The sequence below is a fragment of the Notolabrus celidotus genome, chromosome 2 (assembly GCF_009762535.1).
Source record: "Notolabrus celidotus isolate fNotCel1 chromosome 2, fNotCel1.pri, whole genome shotgun sequence".
Lineage (NCBI taxonomy): Eukaryota > Metazoa > Chordata > Actinopteri > Labriformes > Labridae > Notolabrus > Notolabrus celidotus.
The window spans coordinates 33,891,097-33,917,410 of NC_048273.1; the positions used below are offsets into that span (position 1 = coordinate 33,891,097).

Consider the following 26,314-nt stretch of genomic DNA (forward strand, 5'->3'; position numbering starts at 1 on the left):
GGTATTTAGTTTGAGACTAAATGCAAACTATAGAGTAGTGACAGACGTTTAAACTCGTGCATTCAAAGAGAACCTGAGATCTTTATCATAAGAAAACTGTGTACAAGGAGAAAACTTGACTGAACAACATTTACAGAACACATTTACATGGTGTAGCTCAGACTTCATGGCATTTTACAGGTCAATGCATTTATTAACATGACTGTCAGGGTGTTAATTCTAGTAAATGAATCTTGCATACATGTGGATTCAAGTTTATGGGATTCAAAGGAGAAAACAAACAATTTCATTCCAGAATAACACAAGTCATTCTTTATGCTACCAACATCTCACAGTAACATCTGGTTCACACTGAAATCAAAATCTAACTTAACACAATTTGCCCACAAAAGTCACAGATAATTCTTTGGTGATGATGTCATACATCACATGATCTGAGGTGAGAATCGGTTGCTTTTTTGTACTCATACTGTTTGATTAACACAAGACAAGGGGGGTGCAGCTCAGGGCAGCATGACACAAACAAATTCAAAATCTCAAACTGATACAATGTTTCAAAGACTTTGTGTCATTCAAAATATGAATTTCATAGAGCTTGAAAAACGATGTCAAGTTGCATTGATAAAGTAAATGAGTCAGGCTGCACAGTGCAGGTTTAACTGTAGTGAGATCGGCCAATGCCCTGTCATTACACAGCATGTTGCTACACAGCGTTCATTGTATCGTTAAAGGCTGTCCACTGTTTGGATATTTTCAAGACAGTTTCACTGTAGCAGTGGTGTGGTAAAGGCAAGCAGAAGCTCAAAGTAAATAACAAGTTATTCCCTTTAATTTCTCAATCTCAATCTACAGAGAAACATAACTGAATACATCTGCTTTAAACCAGTCCCATAAAAAGAACGGTTTCACTCCTTTGTTTTCTCAGTATGAACAGAACCATATCAAAAGAAAGTCTTTTTACTTCCTGGCAAGAACTACTGCCTGTAAAATGTAAAGCACTTTCTACTCGGGTAGATGAGCCCTCCTTCGGTTTGTCTGGGGGAACCTGAGCTCAGTGGGGCCGGCTGCTGGACTCCATGTTTGGCTGCTTTTTTGTTGCTCCATAACTGTTAAACCACCCGTTCAGCCGTTTCGTCAGACCGCCAGTTAGAATATCCTGGATGTGTTGAACTATGAGATTTATAGCAACTGTAAAGAGAGAAAAAGGTGTCACATGGTCAGTGTCAGCCCTAGCTCAAAATATTTAACATGGAGGTCCACATAACCTGACTCACAGCCGCAAAGTCATGAACTACAGTCTGCATTCGCCATAGATAAACATTTCCTCTTAGATATTTGCAATGCTAATATGGCAAGCAAAAGCATTTTTGGTATTTCTTTCTACCAGTCAGGCTTAAACCATAACACATGGACAAAGTCTCAGGGATGTTACTTAGATGTCCCCCTAAGAGGCATTATGAAAAGCAGCTCTCACATGTCAGTCAAATCAGCCACACCCCTAACTATGCATAACTCTTATCTTTTATACAGTCAAAACAGAGCAGGTTTTTTTCAACAATACACTCCTCCATCCAGTTGTTATGAATAAAGTAATTGCACATAGAGACCTAGACTGTTTTTACTGTAAACATCTCATTCTGACATTGAATGGACATCTTATTATGGGCTCTGTCAAGGTTTCCTTGGCTTTTGGAGCCAGCCTCAAGTGTACACTCCAGAAAGTGCAGTTTTTTGGCCATCTCAAATTGTATTTGTCTCACATGAGGTTTCTGCTCTGTTCAGAGTGTAATATCTCAACTGTGTCTGGACAGTTTGCAGCATTTATGGTTCCCAGACAATGACGTCACCTTGAGCTACCATCAGGTAAAAAAATCCCAAAACATTCAGCCCTCTGTGTAACAACAAATACCTGCAAAACTATTATTCTCATAGCCAGAGCGGTGCTTCATGTTTCAGGCAGATTAGCCAATTTCAATTTCAATGCACCGTGATTAACTCTGATGATCTAAATCAGGGGCGTCAAATTCATTTTCAGTTCAGGGGCTAAATACAGCCCAAGTTGATCTGAAGTGGGCCGGAGTAAAATCAGAACATAATAACCTATAAATAATGAAAACTCTACATGTTTCCCTTTGTTATAGAGCAAAGTACATTCTGAAAATGTTCACATTTAATGAACTATCTTTCTACAAAAACAGCTGTTGTATTTTTTGTCATGATGAATCTCATAGTGGGCCAAATATTTTACTCTTTAAGCCCTGAAACCTGCTGCCATCACACCAAACACACAGGTTACCCATTCACCTGACACAGTGTGTAATGTTTACTGCAAAATAACACAGATTATAATAATGAAGAAGGTAAAGTTCACTATTTTGGACCCCTCAGCTCCAGCAGGAACAGTTTGCTTACTGGACAGTGTTGTATGAGGGAGTGTAGTGCTAGTGTTAGTAGTGACGGAGCGCACCTGTGACGCATGCACATTTATGGTAAACACGCGTACAACATGTGGCTCCTTTTAAAGAATGTGGATCCACCGTTCCTACTGTGACAAGTTTACATATACCTAAACTTTAGTGCTAATTGGATCATCTTATAGTGCTCTAAAAAGTCTTTATGAATCTCAACCATATTACGAAAACAACAAAAAGGCCCCGAAAACAGTGCCATTCAGGTGCGCTCCATCAGTAATATGATTTTATGCGGCCCCCAGAGGACAAATTTGAAATAGTAGTTACTTTTATTGAAAATATGCAGTTAATGTCTTCTCTGTAATTTATGCAAAGTTGTTCTGCTTGCCGGATTGGAACCTCTTACGGGCCGGTTTCTGGCCACGGGCTGCAGGTTTAACACCCTGATCTAAATGATGAGAAGGAGGAGATATGTACAGTATGTGCAGTAGTTTTGTAGAGAGTTTGAAGTTCTTTAAAAAACAAAGCTGTGATCTTTCTCAAAACAGCAGCGCCTCTTTCTTCCTCAGTTTTGAGAGCACAACTCCCAGCACCAAGGTCAACAATAAACACAGCTGTGTCCTTTAGGATAACGCTGTTTAGACTAGTGTCTCCCACCTTTGGTCTCAACTTCTTCAGTATCACGTCTAATGTTCTTAGATCCAAGAACTAAGAAAGCACAAATACTTACCAAGGTTGTCTGCTCCTCTTGGAATAATCACATCAGCATATTTCTTTGTCTGAATTTGGTCAAAACAAGGACAAAGTTTTGTCCGTGAGACAATGCTCAGAGTCAGTTCAAATGTGTAACACAACATGTAGAGGAAAACTTACAGGCAGACAGAACTCCTCAAATGCAGGCTTGACAAAAGTTATATACTGCGCCAGAACACTTTCCAAGTCCCGTCCACGTTCACTTATATCCCGAAGTACTGAGGGGAAATGAAACCAGGAAATATATGATTTCAGGACAGCCAATAGTTCTGCTGAGAGTCACTTTACATTGGTATTACTTTTGTGTCTTCAAATATGAAGCTACTGACAAGTTATTTCATTCATAGAAACTGAGCAAATAACTGTTAGCTGACAATAAATATCGTGATCCATAACCCCCTATGAAAGCCCAGTGTGTGTTATTTTAATCAGACCTTTTTTGGACACATTACTATACATCAATTTATCCTACTGAGGTTAGAAAGTTGAGTCAGGCTTATTTTTCTGCTGTCTCACTGAGCCAGTCTAGCCAGTCTATTTTCCCCCTGCTGCTGTTTGTGCAGATCTTTGGCAAAGCAAACCTCCTACAATTAGCTTCACATGAACCTTTCAGATTCAAGTTGCATCAATCTTACCAACCAATTCCTCCCAGTAAGGGGATCAAGCGTATTTTGATGACCCTCTCACAGAGTCATGTTTGTCCGTCTCACCTCTTCTTGACAGACGTGTGTCTGCGTCTGTATCCACAAACAGCTTCATTTGGAAAAGGTCTCGGATCTCCTGAGAATAGAACATCAGAATTCCTTCAAACAGCACCACATCAGCCGGGTACACCGTCACCGTCTCCTCCTTCCTGCCAGACAAAAGACATTACATTTCAAAACACGTAAAGCATACCACATCAAAATGCTTGTAGCAACCATTTTGGTCACATGAGATAATGATACAGCCCATATGTTAGCGCAGTAGAGAGTCATAAAGTTAGATGACTGATTTAGGAATGTGGGATTATCTTTCTGAATCCCAGTGGACATTATCTCTTCTTTAAGAGTGTATGTTACTTTGACATTATGATGCATTTTTTATAGTCTGTCGGGAAAACATTGTGTGGACTTGATAACACACTCTCACCTGGAATGGGACACAAAGTCGTAAACAGGGATGTGAACTGTTTTCCCCTCCTTGATGTCCCACATAGTTGCAATTATGAGGTCATTGTCGAATGCGTCTGATTAGAAAGAAGAGTACAAATGAGTAGAATTATCTTTAGCACAATGAAATATCACCAAGAAAACCCCACACTGAGATCCTGAATTACATACCAACGACAGCTGGATCAGCCTCTGATGATTACCCAGCTCTCTCACTAATCACACGGCTGTGTCAAATGCTTGTTTCTGATTGGTCATAACCCCCTAACAGCGTTAAATAATGCTGAATAGTAAGAGAGACGCCAGGGACAACCAGATCACACATTTAATCCCTGGGAGTTGATTTCACCTCTTCTTATTGATTACCAACTCTTGTGTTGACACCGTGGCAAAAATGTTAGTTTCTGATAGCATCTGGTAACAACATGGAGGATATTTTTAATATTACTATTATATTTGGAGACAAAAGATTAATGGTTAATGGCTGACCAGTCACCTGCAATTAAAGAAAGAGGAGAGGAGGAAAACAATTCAGAAACTAGCAAATATATTGAAACAGAGTGAAAAACAGAGCTGAGTGAAAGAGACGTTGAAGAAAACAGACAGGAAGCAAACACAAACACAGTATGGGCGTTGAAAGAGTTACAGGACTGGTTGAGGGAAAATGCTAATGAAAATGTTAAGTTTAATGTTAAATCAACACGTAGGCTGATAACAATTACACTAGTAGTCAAAAGTTTGGAAACACCTTCTCATTCAAGGGTTTGTATTTATTCTAATTATTGTAAACACTGTAGATTAATACTGAAGACATCAAAACTATGAAAGAACATATATGGAATTATTTAATGAACAAAAAAGTGTTAAACAAAGCAGAATATGTTTTATATTTTAGATTCTGTAAAGTAGCCCCCTTTTTCCTTCATGACAGCTTTGCACACTCTTGGTATTCTCTCAGTCTGCTTCATGAAGTGGTCTCATGGAATGGTTTCTAAATAACATGAACCTTGTCAAGAGTTCATTTGTAGAATGACTTGCCTTCTTAATGTGTTTGAGACCATCAGTTGTGTTGTTCAGAGGTAGGGTTAGTACACAATGGATAGCCGTATTTGACTACTGTTGTAATCCAGATTATGGCAAAAACAGATTATTTCATAGTTTGGATGTCTTCAGAATGAATCTACAATGTGGAAAATAAATAAATAAAATTAAAAAAATAGAATGAGAAGGTGTGTCCAAACGTTTGACTGGAAGTGTCTGTGTCCAAGGAAGCACTGCTAACCATTGAAACTGAGGACTATTTTTTAGCTGCATGAATAAATTATTTTAAATCAATGAAATCATCTTTATATCAGTACTTAGAGTTCACTTGTTTGCATCTTTAGTAGGCGGATGGTTGATAAGAGGGATTATGTAAAATTGGCAGGTTGTTATGCGAAGTAGAATCCAGGGTGGGACAACATGTGAAGCCTTACAGACAAGAGGAAAACATGCTGTCTGAAGACTTTCCAATAATTACAGATGTACCTGGGTGGTCAAAATTGAAATGGCCCTTCAGTGCCTTTGCCTTCTGCTCAGGGGTGAGGACCCTGTAAAAGCTGTCCTGGCTAAGGATGGCCACTTGCCGCTGGTGGTGGTCGATCTCATTCTGCCCCAGCAGCTCCATGATCTTGCTGCATACGGAGGACTAGATACACACAGAGAAACAACCAAACAAAGGATGTGATGAAAATGTACTGTTTGCTTTCATTTCCTCTTGGGTTGGAAACTTAATCTTTCATTATAATTATTGATTTAGAAGCTGCAAACTTTGGATTCTTAATTTCATTCGTGCACCTGGCAGACAGAGACGCAGTCGAGCTGGAAGAGAGTCACACACACGAGATACTGCAGTTTACTCCCTATTCAGATGATGTGTGGGAGAACAGGTGTTTTTTTGAACAGTTAGTCCTGTAGGAAACATGGGCCATGATAGCAGGAAGTCAAACCCACAAACAACTGTCTGTTGAACCACAAGCTCAAGATTATGTCACCTTTGAGTCACCTATATAACTTACGTCAAGGAAACATCTACATAAATAAGTACATTAAACTTTCTCCCTGGTTTTAAAATATCACACGCTACAGCCCGGGGCAAGGCTGGTTAACTCACTTCACTACCTCGACAGCATTTCAATCAGGCTTCACAAATTAACTACAATACATGCTTTCGTTTAGCCTTGAGGTGCATAATCTATTATTCAGAGCAACAATAGAACACAGTGTTAAACAAGTGCAACCTCATGTACAATAGAATATAGATCAGAGGATGATAATGCAAATACTCAGTGGCTCATGTCACTGAGAGCATCATTGTAATGCCAAAGAGAAGGCCTGTGAAATTGGTAATCAAGAGGGAGACAGAGGTGCACAAACAGTTGTTACAGCATAGAGAACAATAATAATCCTGGATGGTACCTGATCCACAATAACAGTATCATGTTAACAATAAAAATAAATCCTCACAGTTGACACTTGATATTCATAATAGTTGCATGACATACAGAGAGTTCCATAACAAGGTAGAATGTTGGTTATACAAGCTTCGGAAGTCCATTGTTCCTCAGTGTTTATAAATTGTATAATTCCCTTGTTTTGGATTGTTTTTGAGCTTTTATCCAACAGACGCTGCGCAGCTGATGTTAATTATCTGTAACCTCACTTGTCTGTTTACTCTGAGTCATGACACCATCTTTATACTCTTCATTTGCAATGTGTGAAAAAAAAACAGCTTCCTGAATGGCTTCAATCTGATGTATGTTGGCTTTATCACACTAATGTATCAACCACATCAGGAAAAGCACGTTGAAATATTCACATGGCATCCTGTTGTGGACGACAGGCAACTGAGAGAAACCCGACAAACAGATTCAGTCGATAAAAATGGAATTTAAAAAAAAGCGACGACTAAAGCTTTACGTGAAGAAAAAGAGCAAGTGATGTCACATTTCTTCAATTATATGAGGAGCCGGTGTCGGTTTAAACACAAAGGATGAAAAATGCCTCATAGTAAGAAAGCAGTAATGGTAGACATACCTTTCCGCTGGCTGTCCCCCCAGCCACGCCGATGAGAAAAGGCTGCCGGTTATTGCTCTCATTTCTGGCTTGGTCACCTGGCTTTGTCTCGCTGTCGCCTGTCATGCTTCATCTGCAGCGCGGTGCGGCCCTGAGGTGCTGTGGAGCTACGTGTGCGCTCCTCCCGTTAGATGATGGTATCGATGATGTGCGTGACGGAAATGAGCACAGACGAGATGGTGATGATGTAATCCAAATCTGATGTAGAGGTGATTTTGTCATGAATTATTGTGTATGTTCAGTATTTAAAACATAGTTATTAGCTTAATACAGCATTCCTTTCGCCTTCATTATAGTGATACTGTTTTTCAGACAATATCAAGACTAATCAATAACAGGCAGACAAAATCAAGACTTACAAAACACAGGCAAACAAAATCAAGACAAACAAAACACAGGCAGATAAATTCAAGACTAACAAAACACAGGCAGACAAATTCAAGACTAACAAAACACAGGCAGATAAAATCAAGACTAACAAAACACAGGCAAACACAATCAAGACTAACAAAACACAGGCAGACAAAATCAAGACTAACAAAACACAGGCAGATAAAATCAAGAATTACAAAACACAGGCAGACAAAATCAAGACTAACAAAACACAGGCAGACAAATTCAAGACTAACAAAACACAGGCAGATAAAATCAAGAATTACAAAACACAGGCAGACAAAATCAAGACTAACAAAACACAGGCAGATAAAATCAAGATTTACAAAACACAGGCAGACAAATTCAAGACTAAAAAAACACAGGCAGACAAATTCAAGACTAACAAAACACAGGCAGACAAATTCAAGACTAACAAAACACAGGCAGACAAAATCAAGACTAACAAAACACAGGCAGATAAAATCAAGAATTACAAAACACAGGCAGGCAATATCAAGACTAACAAAACACAGGCAGACAAAATCAAGACTAACAAAACACAGGCAGATAAAATCAAGAATTACAAAACACAGGCAGGCAATATCAACACAACAACACGGTTAAAAGGTAAAAAGATCAATGAACAAAAAGCATCAGATTAAGGATCAGTATTTAGGTATGGGTACATGTCTGATTTATGTTTGAGGTTTTTTTTTTTAAAGAGTGATTAGTTGTCACAGTTTCTGATGTGTGGTAGTAACTTGTTCCAGGAGTGTGTTCCTCTAACAGATACCACCATCTGACTGAATTTAGTCGTATTTGGTACACTACAGTCTCCTCCAAGCGTGCCGGGTACGGCCCTGGAGGTGAGGCTTTCAGCAGTGTGACTGCCCCCTGGTGGCTGGCTGCAGTATAGGTCAAAAAATCCGTCTCCCCCATTTATTTGAATGGGGGAGCAGTCAAACTTTAAAAAATAAATACATGTCGTACGAATGCCTCTCACATCCGTATGCTGTGGTGATATGTAGTTAGTATGTGAGTGTTTTGTGTCCAATGCCTCTTTTTTCTGAAAAGTCTCTTTTTCGTTAGTTATTAGAGTTTAAAAAACGGGGTTTTACTTCCGGGTTTCCTTTGATTCACAGCCGCCGTAGAACGAAACTTCAAAGGGCACACAGCGTCTTGTGACGTAACGCTGTAGGGCGGAGCTTATTACAAAGGCTTCACAGGCTCTGGCTGCACAATGGCTGCGCCCAGGAGAGGGATTTTTTGGCTTCAGAACTGTACAACGGGAAGAGGCGGAGCAACACTGTCCATTTTTATTTACAGTCTATGGTCTCCTCTGGTTAGAGCTCTCGTTCTCAAAATTATAATACATAAATATATTATAATTTTGAGTCCATTCAAATATTTTTCCACATTTCATACCAGAGTAGGAAGACAAAAATTGGAAAAACTTGCCAGGACATGTACTACTACAACGCCCAGCTCTTGACTCAGCATGGTACATTGCAAATGTATAACTATTATCATTTTTCAGTACTATAATTTTTTATTAATAGGTGCCTTGAATAGTTGTTCAAATATGATCTGTGAGCACCGCTAAAACACTGGAAAACTTATTTTATATATAAAATACTTAATATTTTGTCAACATTTCCAATAGATACCCTTACGGAGGAGAATAAGGGCCACTGGTAAAACAAATTAAGGACATTTAAAAAAAATAAAACATTTTTTATGAGAAAAAAGTCAGAATTCTGAGATTAAAGTCAGAATTCTGAGATTAAATTCTGACTTTAATCTCAGAATTCTGACTTTAATCACAGAATTCTGAATTTTTTCTCAGAATATTGATAATATATTTTTTTTAAATGACCTTAATTTTTTTTTTTTTCAATGGCCTTAATCCTCTTCCGTAGGGGTGCAAGTAAACAGAACAGAGGATGTTCAATCAACTTCCTTGGTCGGCAGGACACAGAATGAGAGAATATAAACATTGAGCATGTAGGAGCATAGTGTAGGAGCCATTATATACTGTATATATACCATATACATACATACATATGCATACATATATACATTACATACATATAGACTGTATAAGGTAGGAGCTGACTGCCTCCGACAGATGGCAGTAATGTGGCAACTTGGAAGCCAGCTACTGTTAATCAACACAGTAGAAGAAGAAGATTTTCGGTGACCCGGAAGTGCTTTCCAAATTATGACCCCTCTCACTAATGCTGACAGAGCCTTATGAAGCTGAAACTAACTAACCTGTGTAATGTGCGCAGGGTCTTATCACTAACATTAAGACACTACATCTCTCTGTGATCTGATAACAGAACAGCAGATAGACTACACCGCCATGAGCACGATGTTTGCAGACACCATTCTGATTGTGTTCATCTCGGTCTGCACGGCGCTGTTAGCCGAAGGTGAGTGACATGCTCCTGACAGCTCGGCTCATCGACAGAAAGGCTTTTTACTGTCGTTCAGGAAATACAAATGATACTTTATATTTACTGAATAACCCGGCGAATAGTACGAGATACGCTATTGACTTCATTGATTAATTCTGCATATTGATGATTTGTAGACCGGTGTTGTGATAGTGTGCTGGTTAAGTTGGCTGCTAACGAAGCTAATGCCTGGAGTGGAGAAACACTAATCTCTGTCAGCAGAAGCAGTTTGAAACTATTTTTGTTATATTGTCATAACTAATCCAAATCTATTTCATTTGAATCCCTTCCATTAACTGCCATGGGCAGAAATATGTGTCAATAAAGACCGAATTGTAATTGTTTTTTTTATTCTAAATGGTTATGATGAATATTAGAATAAAAAAACAATTTAATTACATTATTTGAATTTTTAGAGTTGAGATTAAAAAAGGGGGGCATTGAAAAAACTAAATCTGATACAGCATAATTAGAAATATTTTTGTATTATTTAACCCTCCTATTATCCTTGGGGTCAATTGGACCCCATTCAATGTTAATCGCCTCTAAATTAATGACTGTTTTTTTTGGCTTCATATTTCATGACTTTTCCCTAACTTAATGGGGAAAACTGGAAAAACATAAGTGTTGATATGTTCCAATTTCCTGTAAAAAAAATAAAATAATAATAATACGCATCAGTGTTCCTTGGGGTCAATTTGACCCAGTCTGTTTTAGCTGTAAATAACATAAGAAATATCAACATTTTACACACATTTGTTTTGGTTGTTTTGGATGATATTGAGGTCACTATAACCAAGGACACTTCCGCATGTGACTGCAGGAGCTGGGATCGAACCACAAACCTTTAGATTGAGATATAATATTTCCAGTCACCATGTCTCTAAAGACATTCAATGATCCTGTGAGTCCTGTGTCATACGTTTTGATTACATAGAAACAAAGCAGGGCCGACGAGAGCATGACAAACTTGCAGCAGTTTGATGTTCTGTTTTACAAATAAAGTCCTTCTAAATGCTTTAAATTGTGTTTATGGTTAATATATATTTCATTTAAAGGGCTATTTAGGTAGTCAACAAAGAAACATAAAGTACCTGAAACATAAACCTGGGTAACAATCCGTTTCTGGAGGTTTAAAATGCTGGGGTCAAATTGACCCCAAGGATAAAATATGTTAGTAAATTTGAGGGTAACAGGAGGGTCAAAACTATATATCAGTCAACTTGCAACTGAATGTAATGTCCTGAAGTTGAATTTAGTTTATCAGAAACTGTTTTTTATCCTCACTGAAAATCAAAGTTTGCATTCAATTTTCCTAATTCAAATTCAGTTGTTGAAATGACATTGTTTTACTGAGACAGTTTAGTTTCCTGAAACTTTTTTATTCCGTATAGAACTTGAGAGAAAGTATTTTTGTTGCTCTTTCAAAATATTTAGTTGCATTATGAAATTTCAAAGCTCCTCACAAGCAAACTATTTAATCCAGGAAAATAAAAGACAAACAATATCCATGAAACATATTTGATGGTCTTGAGTATTTTAATGTCATGGAACAAAGATCATACATTATTTTCGACCTTGCATATAATCAAACAAATGTGCAAAAAGATCTCTACAATTTATAACTGCTTGTTAGCACCTGCAATACTAATAATTTACAATAATAACACCAGGATGATCTTTTATTTGATTTATTGTGCAGTGCAAATGTAATGTACAATCTGTATGACAGTGTTTTTGAAGTGTGTATGGTTGTCCTTTTGTAGAGTCATACAATTACTTGTTACCATCTTATAGTGTACATGTTCCTCGTTGGAGGAAGTGTTGAGACATTTTTCAAATTGCATCACTCTTTTCTTTCCTCAGGGATAACTTGGGTTTTAGTGTATCGCACTGAAAAGTATAAGAGGCTAAAGGCTGAAGTGGAAAAACAAAGCAAAAAACGTAAGTGTCTTGTACGCGATCAACTCCCACTGTAAACTAAGAACAGGTTGTTTTTATTCTGACTGATTCATGCCTCTGATTTTTTGCTGCTCTGTTAGTGGAGAAGAAAAAGGAAACCATCACAGAATCTGCTGGACGTCAACAGAAGAAAAAAATTGGTGAGAACTCAGTGGTTTTATGTGACTGGTGAAAAGTTGTCCTTAAGCAAACATTGTTAAATTAGACCAAAAAAACCTCGACCCTCACATCAATGCAGTGTCTCTTTGTAACGATGTGTACTTTTTAATGTATTACAGAAAGACAAGAAGAGAAACTGAAGAACAACAACAGAGACCTGTCCATGGTGAGTTTGTTCACAATGAACATGCATTCTTAAAGCTAAGAGCTCAATCCAAATGTCAAAAAAACGACATATCTCAGATTTCATTGTTATTCCCTAAACTGTTGTTTAGAATAAACATATTGCAATTAAAAGTAATTTAGTTTAAAATGAGTTTTTTTGTATCTGTTTGTTTGCAGGTGCGCATGAAGTCCATGTTCGCCATAGGCTTCTGCTTTACAGCGTTGATGGGCATGTTCAACTCCATGTAAGTGTCACACGGCCAGTTGAAATAAAATGTGTATTCTTTCTTATAAAATGACAGACATGAGGTCAAAGTTCACACAGTGATGACTTAAAGTCAGTGCACAATAATATTTGTCTGACTGGGACAAAGTAGACAGATACATATTTATAACATAAGGTGTTTGTGACTTCTGCATTTGATAGTTTTGAACAAATCCTGGAGCCCACGCCTCTCTTACTTTTCTCTTGTTCAGCTTCGATGGAAGAGTGGTGGCAAAATTGCCATTCGTGCCACTTTCATACATCCAGGGACTTTCACATCGTAATCTGCTGGGCGAGGACTACACTGACTGCTCCTTCATCTTCCTCTACATCCTCTGCACCATGTCCATCAGACAGGTAACTAACACACTTAAGATCCAGGGAGGGTCGCTTCCTTTTCTGTTTGTCACTGGATAGTTCACTCAGCAAGTGATGGGCTAATGTACAAAGCTTGTAGACATGAAATCAAACTCAGCATGCTAACACTTCTGCATTAAACTCAAGTTAAAATGTATTTTATCAGAACGAACACTGTGACATTTAAGGACTGGTTTTACAGCAAATCTAACGTCAGCTGATTGTATTTGAGTAGAAACAGGTTCCTCTGGCACCATCCTCAGGATGAGCATATTGTATGTAATGTAAGTAATAATAATAATGCACTTTATTTAAAGGCGCCTTTCTTGGCACTCAAGGACACCGCACAGATATAAATATATACATACACGAATTTACATTAAAGGAAACAAAATCAGAGTCAAAAATGAAACAATATAAACTAACAAGGGGTAAGAAAAAATAGAAACAATAACAAAATGACAGTGCAATAGGAGTCAGACGGAGTAAGCGGTTTTGAACAGATATGTTTTGAGTTGTGATTTGAAATGGGGGAAAGAATCTGTGTTTCTGAGTTGAGGTGGCAATGAGTTCCAGAGACGGGTAGCAGAGCGGCTGAATGCTCGGCTCCCCATAGTGGTGAGACGGGCGGAGGGGACAGACAGGTGTATGGAGGAAGAGGATCTGAGGGAGCGGGAGGGAGTGGGAACATGGAGGAGGTCAGACAGATATGGGGGGGCGAGGTTGTGGATGGTCTTGAATGTCAACAGAAGGACTTTGAATTGAATACGGAACTGAACAGGGAGCCAGTGGAGCTGTTGGAGGACAGGAGTGATGTGGTGGATGGAGGGGGTTCGGGCAATGATACGGGCAGCTGAATTCTGGACCAGTTGGAGTTTATGGAGGGATTTGTGAGGGAGGCCGAAGAGGAGAGAGTTGCAGTAGTCCAGACGGGAAGTGACAAGGCTGTGGACAAGGATGGCGGCAGTGTGGGGGGTGAGGGAGGGGCATTGATAATGTTGATAATGTTGCCTATCAATGTCCTCATCCACTGTGTTGTTTTCTGATATCTTATAAGTGTTAATGGCCTTACAGGACAGCAGTGTAGTCCAAGATTTTTATTTCATTGATGACCACAAGTTCAGCCACTCCTTCAGAAAATGTAAATCTTACAAAACGTGAAACAAGGTATTCATTTTATGTTTATTGAAAGTTCAACTCTGCAGTTTCCAGAAAACTTGAGGTTGGGTCTGCTTTCATGAACACAATTTGAATGTTTTGGTGAATATCTAAAACAGTAACAGCTGAATAGTCAGAGCACATGAGAAGAACTACAAAAATGCAGTGCCCAAAATAAAGACATACTATATTAACCAGTGTAACACTGTGGCTTGATATTGTGATGTTAATAGGCTTTTGATATTGACTGAGCTCAATTGCACAAAGGTGTTCTTTCTATATTCACTTTGAATATACTGACAGTAGTTGATGTGGATTTCTTTCTGGCTTTCTTTTGCTTTGGGTAAAATTAGAAATCTAATGAAAATCAAATGAAGAATTCAATCAAACTGGAGAAAAAAATATGAATCTGATGAACAATCGCTGGTCTCTGAGTGTCTTGTTCCCGATCCTCTCTCCAGAACATTCAGAAGATGCTTGGTCTGGCGCCCTCCAGAGCTGCAACCAAACAGGCTGGAGGTTTCCTGGGACCTCCTCCTCAGGCAGCTAAGTTTTCTTAATCATCAGGAAGGTTTGAAAGAGACGATCTTACAATCTGACTGTGTGTGTAGACACAGAACTGCTTCTGCAGCGCTGGAACTAAAGTGTTATCTGTTGCAGCTGATGTTTCACTCCCTTCTGTTGCATTATGATTCATGTCATGTTTATTTAACTTTATTAAACTTGTCTCATTTAGAAATTAGACACAGAAGATTAGTTCTTAATTATATTGATTTCCAAAGGATACAAACGTCTAACTTGTTTTCAGCACATCCCATACAGTTTGGGGATTTTAACCTCTGATTGGCACTGTAACATCTGATCCGTTTTTCAGTATTATTGTGTGTCATTGCTTGTATCCCTATTTCTTACGTATGAATAAAGTTTTATGATTACACTCTGTTGTATTGACTGTTGTTCATTGAATGTGTGTTTCTTTTGAATTATTTTCTGAAAACCAAATCCTCTGTACCCATACTACCGTCTTTGTCACTGTCCTTTGACAGCTAACACACCTCAGTGTAAAGAGGTATCCCACTCCTCCATCTTTCAGGAACCATGTGTGCTGCCCAACCAGTTTGAGTCATGCAACAAAGCCAAATCCAAAATCCCACCCCTCTCTCCCATCTGCAATGACAGCCTAGATGTAGTCACTTGTACTCTGTTTCTGTTTTAATTTGTGAGTCTTGTGTCGAGAACAAACATCCCTGGAGGAAGCAAACAAAGTAATATGTCTATGTCTCCTGAGAAGACATTTACTTCAGCTGTGGGTCATGACCGAAAGAATAAGATCTCAGATACAAGCGGCTGAAATGAGTTTCCTTTGAAGGGTGTCTGTGCTCAGCTTTAGAGAGAGGGTCAGGAGATCAGACATCCAGAGGGAGCTCGGAGTAGAGCCGCTGCTCCTTTGCGTTGAAAGGAGTCAGCTGAGGTGGTTCGGGCATCTGATAATGACGCCTCCCTTTAGAGGTGTTCCGGGCACGTCCAACAGGGAGAAGGCCCCGGGGTAGACCCAGAACTAGGTGGAGGGGTTATATTTCCCGCCTGGTCTGGGATCGCCTCAGGATTCCCCAGGAGGAGCTGGAAAGTGTTGCTGTGGAGAGGGATGTCTGGGTCAAGTGCTTGTATTGCTACCCCCGCGACCTGACCCCTGATAAGCAGAAGAAAATGGATGGATGGATGGATGGATGGAGTTTCCTGGCCATGGACCCAAAATATTGATGTTTTGTTCCACAAGCTACTTAGTTATCACTAGTGGCTTATGACAAGGTGCTCTATATGCTTGAAAAAGGCATTGTTTGTCACCAAACTGTTCTTAGATGGTTGAGAGAATTTGGTCTTGGAGGATGTTTTGGTATCATTCTTTATTCATGGCTGTCTTCTCAGGCAAAATTGTGAGTGAGCCCACTCCCTTCTTTGCTGCCCTTCTTGACACAAAGCCATCTGCCCAAAGTCTTTGCCTCACTGTGCCTGCAGATGCACTCACACCGGCCTGCTGCCATTCCTAAGCAAGCTCTGCACAGCTGAGTCAACTTTAAGAGACGGTCCTCCTGGCTCTTGCTGCAAACTAACATTTGTGTCATTCTCAACTTTTGGCCACGACTGTACAGGAGGATTTTGACTTCCATTGATCATAAAGTTGGAACTATCGTCTTCTTTCTGCTGGTTCGCTTTCACATGAAAAACTTGAAATGATTTGCCTGTTTAACTTAGCATAAATTAGGTCTTCTCAGCGCCCACTTGTTGACATGTCTAAGTAAATGCACAGTCAGTTTCTTATAACATTATTGAAGGCTTGAATTAACAAACTACAAGAATAGTGTTTTCATTCATTTTAATACTTTATGCCTCAACTGTTGCATAAAAGCAATGGTACTTGATCTGAACATTAGAAGTGCCTTCAATAAACAAGCCACAACATCACTCCCTCTCATGGGATTTTGCTCGAACATCTTTCCTTCCTGTTCTTTTGACCAATATACACTCCATGAACAAACAGGAGCAGGAGGAGGAAAAACTCATAATACCTGCCCCTTAAGTTTAAGACCACATGTTTCCAAATCTTAGCAGCTCGGTTTGAAAAAATAAAATTCTGGGTGTGATCATTGATCACAAACTTAATTGGAAGCCCCATATAAACAATGTCAAAGTAAAATGTCAAAAACCATTGCCATACTGTATAAAACTAAGGAATTCTTGAATCAAAAGTCATTGTACACTCTACTGTTCCCTCATTGTTCCATACGTGTCCTACTGTGTGGAGGTATGGGGTAACGCTTATAAAACAAACACTAACTCCATCTTTAAGTCACAGAAAAGATGTATAAGAATCAAAATCTAACTACCTTGAACCTACCAATGCATTATTTATTAGTTTAAAGGCCCTTAAATTTTATGATTTAGTGGAACACAAACCTGCACAGGTAATGTACAAAGCAAAACATAATTTACTCAGAGGTTCAGAGAAAGCATGTATGACTTAAGAGGAACGGGTTGGTTTTTTTTTAAACAAAGATAAGGACAAATCTAAAACAGAGGTGTGTATCTGCTAGAGGGGTAAACGTTTGAAACAGTTGTGATGAGGATTTAAAAATGTGTAACTCCCTTTGTGTATTAAAAAAATGCTTAAAAATAAACAGATAAATAAATATATGAATGTAGTATAAAATGTTAATTTAAACTAGATGTCACTGAGATTTCTGAATTGCTGCTTGTTGAGATTTAAATTTCTGGGGATTTAGATTTTTGGTTTTTAAGTTTGTTTCTGAATGCAACGTTTAAAGATTGCTTTGTTATAAAATAACATAACTACTTGCACAATGTTGCCTATACGGTACAAGTTATGTTAAAGGGGAGGCAGGATAAGCCTTGACTTCAGCCTACTTATTTGTGATTTTTACATGGCTCCTATGTTGTGGAGGAGAGTATTGGTTGTTGATGCAGACCAAAATAAACTTAATCTAATTGAAAATCTAATCTAATCTCTGTCACACAATGATCCAAACATCACACATAGAGGGCACACTAAGGGATTTGTTTGGGCGTATTTTACAGTCTGTGGTTGTGAGGCGTGTCCTGGTCCTGATCATGGTCCTGGGGGCGTGTGCATTGATCATATGAGACCGTATGAGACTGCCCTGAGACAGTACGTGCAGACCTTTCTCTGAAGCCTTCTCGGTAAGGGAGCAGATGTCTACTTTGATCAATTGTTAACAAAGCCGACCTGTGCATGCACAGTTATGCTAAGATAGAGATATCCTCTTTCTTTGTGTTAGTGAAGCTAGGTGCATTCATTATGCTTGCTTCGCTGTAGCAGTGTGCACAGTTAATCGGGCGATATAGAGTGACGTTGGCTTTCTTGTTGCATTCATTACTATTTTGCAAACTGAAGTCCTGCACAATTTATTTCATTCTTTGTGTTTTTTTGCATGTCCAGTCCGTTTGAAAATGTCCCAGTCACTGCTCGACAGTATGCCCGGAGCTGGCACCGGGACCGTGGTGGTCACAGACGCGCTGAACTACTGGGGAGGAAAGAGAGTCAAAGCACGGGAGGAAAACCACGCAGAGCCTGTGTTTGAACCTTCGACTGGTAAATACAACCGGACAATAAAGTGTATTATGTTTAAACATGTAAATAACACGAGAGGACCCCGATCAGAGGGTTCAATTTGAGGACAGGCTGTTGTGTAACCGAATCCTCCCTGACCTTAGTGAATGAATTACTCCGTCTCCAGAGACGTGCTGTAGTTACTGAGGGGTTTATACAGATATGGTTTCCATCTTATATCTACTTTGAAAGGAAAATATGAGGAGGTAGAGGTTTTCTGCTTTTTTTCATTTCATTTCCCAACAATTTATTTCTGTTACTTTAATAATGGAGTATTATTTATTCTGTTTTAAAGCTTCTGTTGGGAGTTTTAAGATGGCTATGAAATAGACATACTTGGTAGTGATTTCTCTTTATGACCTACAAATGAAAACAAAACCATGAGATACAAGATTGGTTATCTCTATGTAGTTACTGGCAAGGCAAGGCAGCTTTATTTGCATAGTGCATTTCATACACGAGGGCAACTCAATGTGCTTTACATTAAAACATTAAAAGCATTGGAAACATTCAGACAAGCATAAAAGAACACAATTCTTATTACAAATATAATAAAACATAGAAAAGAAAAGGAGAACTAGAAATATGTTAAAAATAAAATTTGCATTTAAAGCGAGTTAAAATAAGCTAAGATAGGAAGGCAGTGGCAAATAAAAGTCTTAATCTTTGATTTAAAAGAGGTGAGAGTTGGAGCAGACCTGCAGCTTTCAGGGAGTGTGTTCCAGATGTGTGGTGCATAAAGACTAAACGCTGCTTCACCATGTTTCGTTCTGACTCTAGGGACTGAAAGCAGACCAGTACCTGATGACCTCAGTGGTCCAGATGGTTCATACAGTAGCAGCAGATCAGCAATGTATTGTGGGCCTAAACCATCCAGTGCTTTATAAACCATCAGCAGGATTTTAAAGTCTATTCTCTGACAGACAGGAAGCCAGTGTAGAGATCTAAGAACTGGAGTGATGTGGTCTACTTTTTTGGTCCTTGTTAGGACTCAAGCAGCAGCATTCTGATGGACTTTTTAGGGAGTCCTGTAAAGACCCTGTTACATTAGTCTAGTCTGCTAAAGATAAATGCATGGATGAGTTTTTCTGCATCCTGCTGAGACATAAGTCCTTTAATTCTTGATATATTCTTAAGGTGATAGTAGGCTGACTTTGTAATTGTCTTAATGTGGCTGCTGAAATGAAGGTCTGAGTCTAAGACTACACCAAGGTTTCTGGCTTGGTTTGAACATTTCATTTTTGCACATTGAAGCAGAGTAGTAACCTTTAACCAAAAACGATCATTTCAGTTTTTTCTTTGTTTAACTGAAGAAAATTCTGGCTCGTCCAGTCATTGATTTGTTCGATGCATCTACTACTATGCTAATACCTTACTATAGCAGCCTCTACCATCAGCGAGTGAATGGGTGTGAATGGATGAATGTGACAAGTAGTGTAACAGCGCTTTGAGTGGTCAGAAAGACTAGAAAAGCAAGTCCATTTACCATTTACCATTAATCCTGAAACTACAGACTTGGATTCTCATTCTTGGGATGTCATTTTGATTTCAGTAAGTCTGCAACCTGTTGACTTTGTTTCTGCAGGCCGAGTCTTGTGCCAGTTGTTCCCCTGTGGGTCTGAGGAGGTGGACGAGGCCATAAACAGCGCCCATGTTGCCTACAAAAAATGGAGCAAGATGGCGGGCATGGAGAGGGCTCGGGTGATGCTGGAGGCTGCACGTATTATCAGGGTGAGACGGTCAAGCTGCTGTGTCATCACAATCTGCATTACTGAAACGTAGCCAGTAATATGTCCGTGTTGTGAAGCATAAATTGATCCTGACTGATTAATCCTGAAAGCCCGCCGTAAGATGGACACTAGTTATTCATTAGCAAAACAAACATGCCCTCACCCTGAACTGCTGGCCTACATTGCCACAATATTACCCGTCATTTGTCGGTGTCGCCTCTTTGAAGTTAAGTTAGGGAGGAATTTAGGCCCAATTTGTTATATCATTACATAAGCTCAAAGCAATTCATGTGTTATTAAGCTGCATGTTTCCTTTTAACATGTTTTATTAAAGTTATGTATCTACAGCTTTGTTTTTCCTTTCTTTGGATAAAAACAGGAAAGAAGGGACAACATTGCAAAGCTGGAAGTGATCAACAACGGCAAGTCCATCACAGAAGCACTGGTGGATATTGATGTTGCTTGGCAGTGTATTGAGTACTATGCTGGGCTGGCTGGTACACTTGCAGGTAGGTGCACAAAACTTTTCTTCTCGTTGCAACACGCGTTGTTTTCTTACTTCAGAAACTTGGTATTATGATGTTAAAGAATTTTCCTGGTGTTTCATTCATTCATTGAAGGCCAGCACATCCAGCTTCCTGGTGGGGCCTTTGCTTACACCAGGAGAGAGCCCCTTGGTGTGTGTGCCGGAATCGGCGCGTGGAATTACCCCTTCCAGATCGCAGCGTGGAAGTCTGCTCCTGCTCTGGCATGTGGTGAGTTTGTCAAAGTGCATCACAGATATTTCAAAATCATACAAAGATTTGAGGGACATTTTACTGTAGTTTGGTTCAGCAATCATGCGTAGGGATGTCTGGATTAACCAGGTTCACTTATAACCGTGGCTAAAAGTGTCACAGTTAATCTAATCATGAAGGCTCAGCTACACCGAGGTTTTCTAATGTCTCTGTCAAAAAGGGTCCGGCAATTCGGTACGTTCTGCTCAACTTGTAAATGAAAAATTAGACAGAGACTTCAGATTGGTTTATTTCATACACTGATGGTGTTAGTTATAAAGTTATACTAAAGGCCTACATTATACAGAGCAACACCAGACTCCATGATCTAATGTCTTGTTTTCCATTTACGTCTTCAATCCATATTTGGATTCTCTCTCTCTCTCTCTCTCTCTCTCTCTCTCTCTCTCTCTCTCCTCCTTCCTTCCTCTCTCTCTCTTCTCCGCACGTCTAAACACGGTCAGTTTAATTATTAATTTAATATTTAGCACTCACACAGGATTAAAGTGTGTCAGCATGTTATCAAAAGCTCCGACATGCAGCAGTATTGTAGAGGATTACATTATTATATTGATAATATAAGAATCAAAATAAAATAATTTGTTATGAACCAAATATTGACTGAGGCAGAGACACAGAGGTGAGAGCTCATAATAACCTGATAGGCTTCAGTCAGGTCTTGTAAACCATAGACTGTAAATAAAAATGGACAGCGTCGCTCCGCCTCTTTCGTTGTACGGTTCTGAAGCCAAAAAATCCTGCTCCTGGGCGCAGCCATTGTGCAGCCAGAGCCTGTGAAGCCTTTATAATAAGCTCCGCCCTACAGCGTAACGTCACAAGACGCTGTGTGTCCTTTGAAGTTTCTCTCTACTGCGTCTGTGAATCAAAGGGAACCTCGAAGTAAAACCCTGTTTTTTAAACTCTAATAACTAACGAAAAAGAAACTTTTCAGAAAAAAGAGGCCTTGAACACAAAACAGTCAAATACTAACTACATATCAGCACAGCATACAGATGTGAGAAACATTCGTACGACGTGTATTTAGTTTTTAAAGTTTGACTGCTCCCCCATTCAAATGAATGGGGGAGACAGAGTTTTTGACCTATACTGCAGCCAGCCACCAGGGGGCAGACACACTGCTGAAAGCTTCACCACCAGCCAAGGGAACTTCTCCCTTGGTGTGAACAGCTTGACATATTAATAACTGTTTCGGACATGTGAATGGTTTTGAAAGAGACAAAAGGCTATAATGAATAAAATCATGAAATATTTTCCAACTAGAATAGACTACTATGTTAAAATCTGATAATTCATGATTCTGTAAAATGAGAGTACAGAACACAGTGCTCCAGAACACAAATAACGTGTTTGTCACTAAATGTTCTGGGGAAGGACCCTCAAAACCTCTTGGTAAATTAAACGTATAATAATCGTGAAACCGTGATTATTTCTCTCACAATAATCGTACCACCAAAATCTTTAATCGCTGCATCCCTCATCATGTGTCAGCTGTACGGCAACTTTTATGCATGACACTGATTTTGCCAACATTCATCTGCAAAGGGAAATGTAATCATATGTACATGCATACTTTTTTACCAGTAACATAAATCTGGTGCAGGACTCTAATGTAAACATTAACGTTTACTGAAAACATGTGGTTGTGTTTAGGTAATGCCATGGTGTTTAAGCCCTCTCCAATGACTCCGGTGACTGCTGTCATTCTGGCTGAGATCTACAAAGAGGCTGGGGTACCTGATGGGCTCTTCTGTGTGGTACAAGGTGGAGCAGAGACAGGCAGCTTGCTCTGCCATCACCCCATGGTTGCTAAGGTCTCTTTTACTGGCAGCGTGCCCACAGGCAAAAAGGTAGGGGACTATTACAGTGCTGTTTTTTTTTTTACCTTTGAAGGACAATACCTTTCACGTGTTTGATTACCTCAATGTTTCAAGACACGGCATTGTAGAATGAGGGAATACAGTGCTTGCATGGGAAGTAGGAAACCTTATTTAAAATTTTAAAAGTCGGGGTATCATTTTTTGCATGATTCTGGGGTTAATATCATGCAAAAACTGTCTTAGCTATTCTTAGAGGCTTTAGTTGTCTCTGTTCATAAAACCCATTTGGATCTTCTTTCTCTCAGGTCATGGAAATGTCTGCAAAAAGTGTTAAGCAGGTGACTCTGGAGCTTGGAGGAAAATCTCCCCTCCTCATCTTTAAAGACTGTGAGCTGGAGAATGCAGTGAAGGGAGCACTCATGGCAAACTTCCTGACACAAGGACAGGTGAGACAGTTGTGTCTTTTATACTCTTGTTGTATGATATTACCTGAAATCACGCTTTCTTTCTCAGCTGTAACAGGTATAAATGTGTGTCTCTGTTTTCAAGGTTTGCTGCAATGGGACCAGAGTATACGTGCAAAGGGAGATCATGCCTCAGTTCTTGGAAGAGGTGGTGAAGAGGACCAAGGCCATCCCTCTGGGTGACCCCCTGCTGGAAGACACCCGAATGGGAGCACTGATCAGCAAGCCACAGCTGGAGAAAGTGTTGGGATACGTCAATCAGGCAAAGAAAGAGGTGTGTGTTAAATGAGTTAATTACTTTAGAGAGAACATTACTAGTTATAAGAATTTAGCAGCTCAGAAGAGACAATTATTGAAAATCATTAGTTTGATAGTAACTCCAGCACTTTTACCAGACCAGCTAGGTCCAAGTTTGATTAATATGGACTAGTTCTTAGAGATGTTTGACTAATCCGTCTGTTTTCAGGGAGCCAAAGTGCGATGTGGAGGAGAGCCTTTCCTTCCCAGTGACCCCAAATTGAAAGGTGGCTACTTCATGTCACCCTGTGTACTCGGTAAGTCTCTTTTATACCCTCCAGTATGTCATTTGTACTTCTTTCAACACTCATTTATCTCACTTTTCGCTGCTGATAATATACTATTACACAACTAGAGTCATGTTTCACCCTGTATGCATGCACCATATGTTACATTCAGTCCTTCTTCTGGCACAGATAACTGCAGGGATGATATGACTTGTGTAAAAGAGGAGATCTTTGGCCCGGTCATGTCTGTGCTGCCTTTCGACACAGAGGAGGAAGTGATCAAGAGGGCCAACAACACCACCTTTGGACTGGCCTCTGGAGTCTTCACCAGGTCAGAATAGGATGTACAGAGCACACCGTAGATTGCCATCACTCAGGCGTCTGTTGCAACTGCTGATTCATGCTGCTGCAAGGCATTTTTTCTTGAAAATAATGGTTATTGCACTCAAATGACTGCAGGTCAGGTTTTCACAAAGCAAGCAGCTCAGTGTTTCTGATGCTAAGAATCTGAAATATGTTCCTTTTGTTTGCCTGCAGGGACATTTCTCGAGCCCATCGTGTGGCTGAGAACTTAGAGGCAGGGACCTGCTTCATTAACAACTACAACATCAGCCCTGTTGAAGTGCCGTTTGGAGGATACAAGAATTCAGGTATGGTGTTTTACAGTGAAATACATCAGAGTTACAACTTTTGTTCTATTTAAACACAACAATTCATTAAATTTCAGTGAGTGACTTGAATTAGTGTCTCTGGTATCAATGACATGTTTACATTATGTGTCCGGTGCTTTTCCAGGCTTTGGCAGAGAGAACGGCCAGGTTACAATCGAGTACTACTCCCAGCTGAAGACTGTCGTTGTGGAAATGGGAGATGTCGACAGTCTCTTCTAAACAACTCTCCCTAAGTTTACACTGCTGTGCCAGAACTTTGAAAATGTCACTTCTTCATTTAGTCATGCGCTATGCAGAATTGAGCCATGTTTTGATTTCACAATGTTTCCAGTAAGCCTTCTTAGATGTTCACACTTCTCTCCTTTTTATACTTTCAAGTGGACCACCTTTTTAGAGAAGAACACAAGTATAAGCCCTGATATCACTCTTAATAAAAAAGAGCACTTGTGGAACTAAAACCTAGAGCCTTATTTAGAAACACTCTGAGTTGTACTGTGAAATTGTAAATTAGCAGAGGAGAATACCTGACACATTTGGTATCAGAATTTTATACATCATGCTTTTGCACACTTTTGATCTGCAAACTACCCCTTTTTTTTCAAAATAAAATGCTTTGGCTATGAAGTCTCTGTTTCTGTTTGCTTGTTAATACACGAAACTTAACTGATTGAAGGGGCATGCTTAATTACTCAAATTACTTAAGTCTATGTTTAGCTTTTATTTGATTTTTTTATATTGTTGGGCATTTTTGCCTTTAAAGATAGGACAGCTGTAGAGAGATAAGGGGAGTAGAGCGTGGGGGAGGACATGCAGCAAATGGTCACGGCCGGTAGTCGAACCGGCGACCTCTGTACACAGGGCGCTTAGACAGCTAGGCCATCAGCGCCCCTATATTTAGCTTTTCTAATACTATGCCAGCACATGTCCAACTTGCAGTAGCGAATTCTACCTGTATGCTTGACTCCAACTACAATAATTGATATCATTCCTATCTTTTCATTCATTCTAAATGTCAGCTATTATTGTAAATGCTAATATTGGACCTGTTGACTAACTGCAAAGATCAGACTCTTATTATTATTGCCACAGGTGTCTTTTTAACAGAAGTCTGGTTCCTTGTTACTGTTACTTGCTAAATGCTGCACAGTGCTGTGTTCATGGTGGATTGAGATTAGATAATAGAAGATTTAATCTTTGATGTTAGGTCATTGTAAATACTATAACAAAGGGTATTTTGTGCACCTTTGTTAAGTGTTGTGAGCTAACATTTATTATGAATTGACGCTATACTGATATAGATTGATTGATTGAGTTATTGTTGGTGAGAATGTAATTGTTCTGATATAACTTATTAGTATTCAATCACCTGTCTTGACAAGCAAATTCTAACTTTATTAGATATGATCTATAATCATTCATTTTTAAACAATACACTGTATCTGAAATTCCCCCTGATGAGCTCTAATCACTTTTCTTACAAGTTGAAACTGTGCTAAACTCAATATTAAGTATGTCATAGTAATTGATGATCCAGTATCCTGCTGAATTCTGTTCATTTCAATACAAACCTTGTACACACAGCCAGAACCCTGTTTACAGTAATATCACCATAATTTTTTCTCCAACCCCATTCAATACAAGCTCTCTGAGTTGACAACAGAACATCGGAACAGAAAAAAATAATTTTACACATTTTGGAGGCACTTTCACAACGTATTTAGTTGTAGTAAAAAAAGAAAAAGTGTTAATGAAAGAGCGTTCTTAACTTAAAATCACACAACTATCCACCCATAATGCCACTGTGGAATAGCAGATATATTTTACATAAGAACAAA

The 26,314-nt window shown here is 39.2% G+C and overlaps 3 protein-coding genes across 3 annotated transcripts; 2 read left to right on the forward strand and 1 right to left on the reverse strand.

Annotated features, from left to right (window-relative positions):
• Positions 1-61: 61 nt before the first annotated feature.
• Positions 62-7,598, reverse strand: uck2a (uridine-cytidine kinase 2a). The gene is made up of 7 exons (XM_034678183.1): positions 7,391-7,598; positions 5,843-6,002; positions 4,296-4,392; positions 3,875-4,017; positions 3,285-3,382; positions 3,142-3,190; positions 62-1,188 (listed from the first exon to the last, which is right to left on the reverse strand). The coding sequence occupies exons 1-7, from the start codon at positions 7,493-7,495 to the stop codon at positions 1,052-1,054; spliced, it is 789 nt and encodes a 262-aa protein (XP_034534074.1). The 5' UTR covers positions 7,496-7,598; the 3' UTR covers positions 62-1,051.
• A 2,370-nt stretch (positions 7,599-9,968) lies between these two features.
• Positions 9,969-15,266, forward strand: tmco1 (transmembrane and coiled-coil domains 1). Its single transcript, XM_034708326.1, has 7 exons — positions 9,969-10,239; positions 12,130-12,207; positions 12,306-12,365; positions 12,504-12,550; positions 12,727-12,794; positions 13,027-13,171; positions 14,791-15,266. Exons 1-7 carry the CDS (start codon positions 10,170-10,172, stop codon positions 14,887-14,889), a joined length of 567 nt encoding a protein of 188 aa, XP_034564217.1. The 5' UTR covers positions 9,969-10,169; the 3' UTR covers positions 14,890-15,266.
• Positions 15,267-17,914: 2,648 nt separating this feature from the next.
• Positions 17,915-25,103, forward strand: aldh9a1a.1 (aldehyde dehydrogenase 9 family, member A1a, tandem duplicate 1). The gene is made up of 12 exons (XM_034676923.1): positions 17,915-18,046; positions 18,306-18,458; positions 20,062-20,207; positions 20,586-20,715; positions 20,827-20,961; positions 22,654-22,850; positions 23,126-23,266; positions 23,370-23,558; positions 23,751-23,838; positions 23,998-24,139; positions 24,346-24,458; positions 24,604-25,103. The coding sequence occupies exons 2-12, from the start codon at positions 18,317-18,319 to the stop codon at positions 24,696-24,698; spliced, it is 1,518 nt and encodes a 505-aa protein (XP_034532814.1). The 5' UTR covers positions 17,915-18,046; positions 18,306-18,316; the 3' UTR covers positions 24,699-25,103.
• Positions 25,104-26,314: the final 1,211 nt, after the last annotated feature.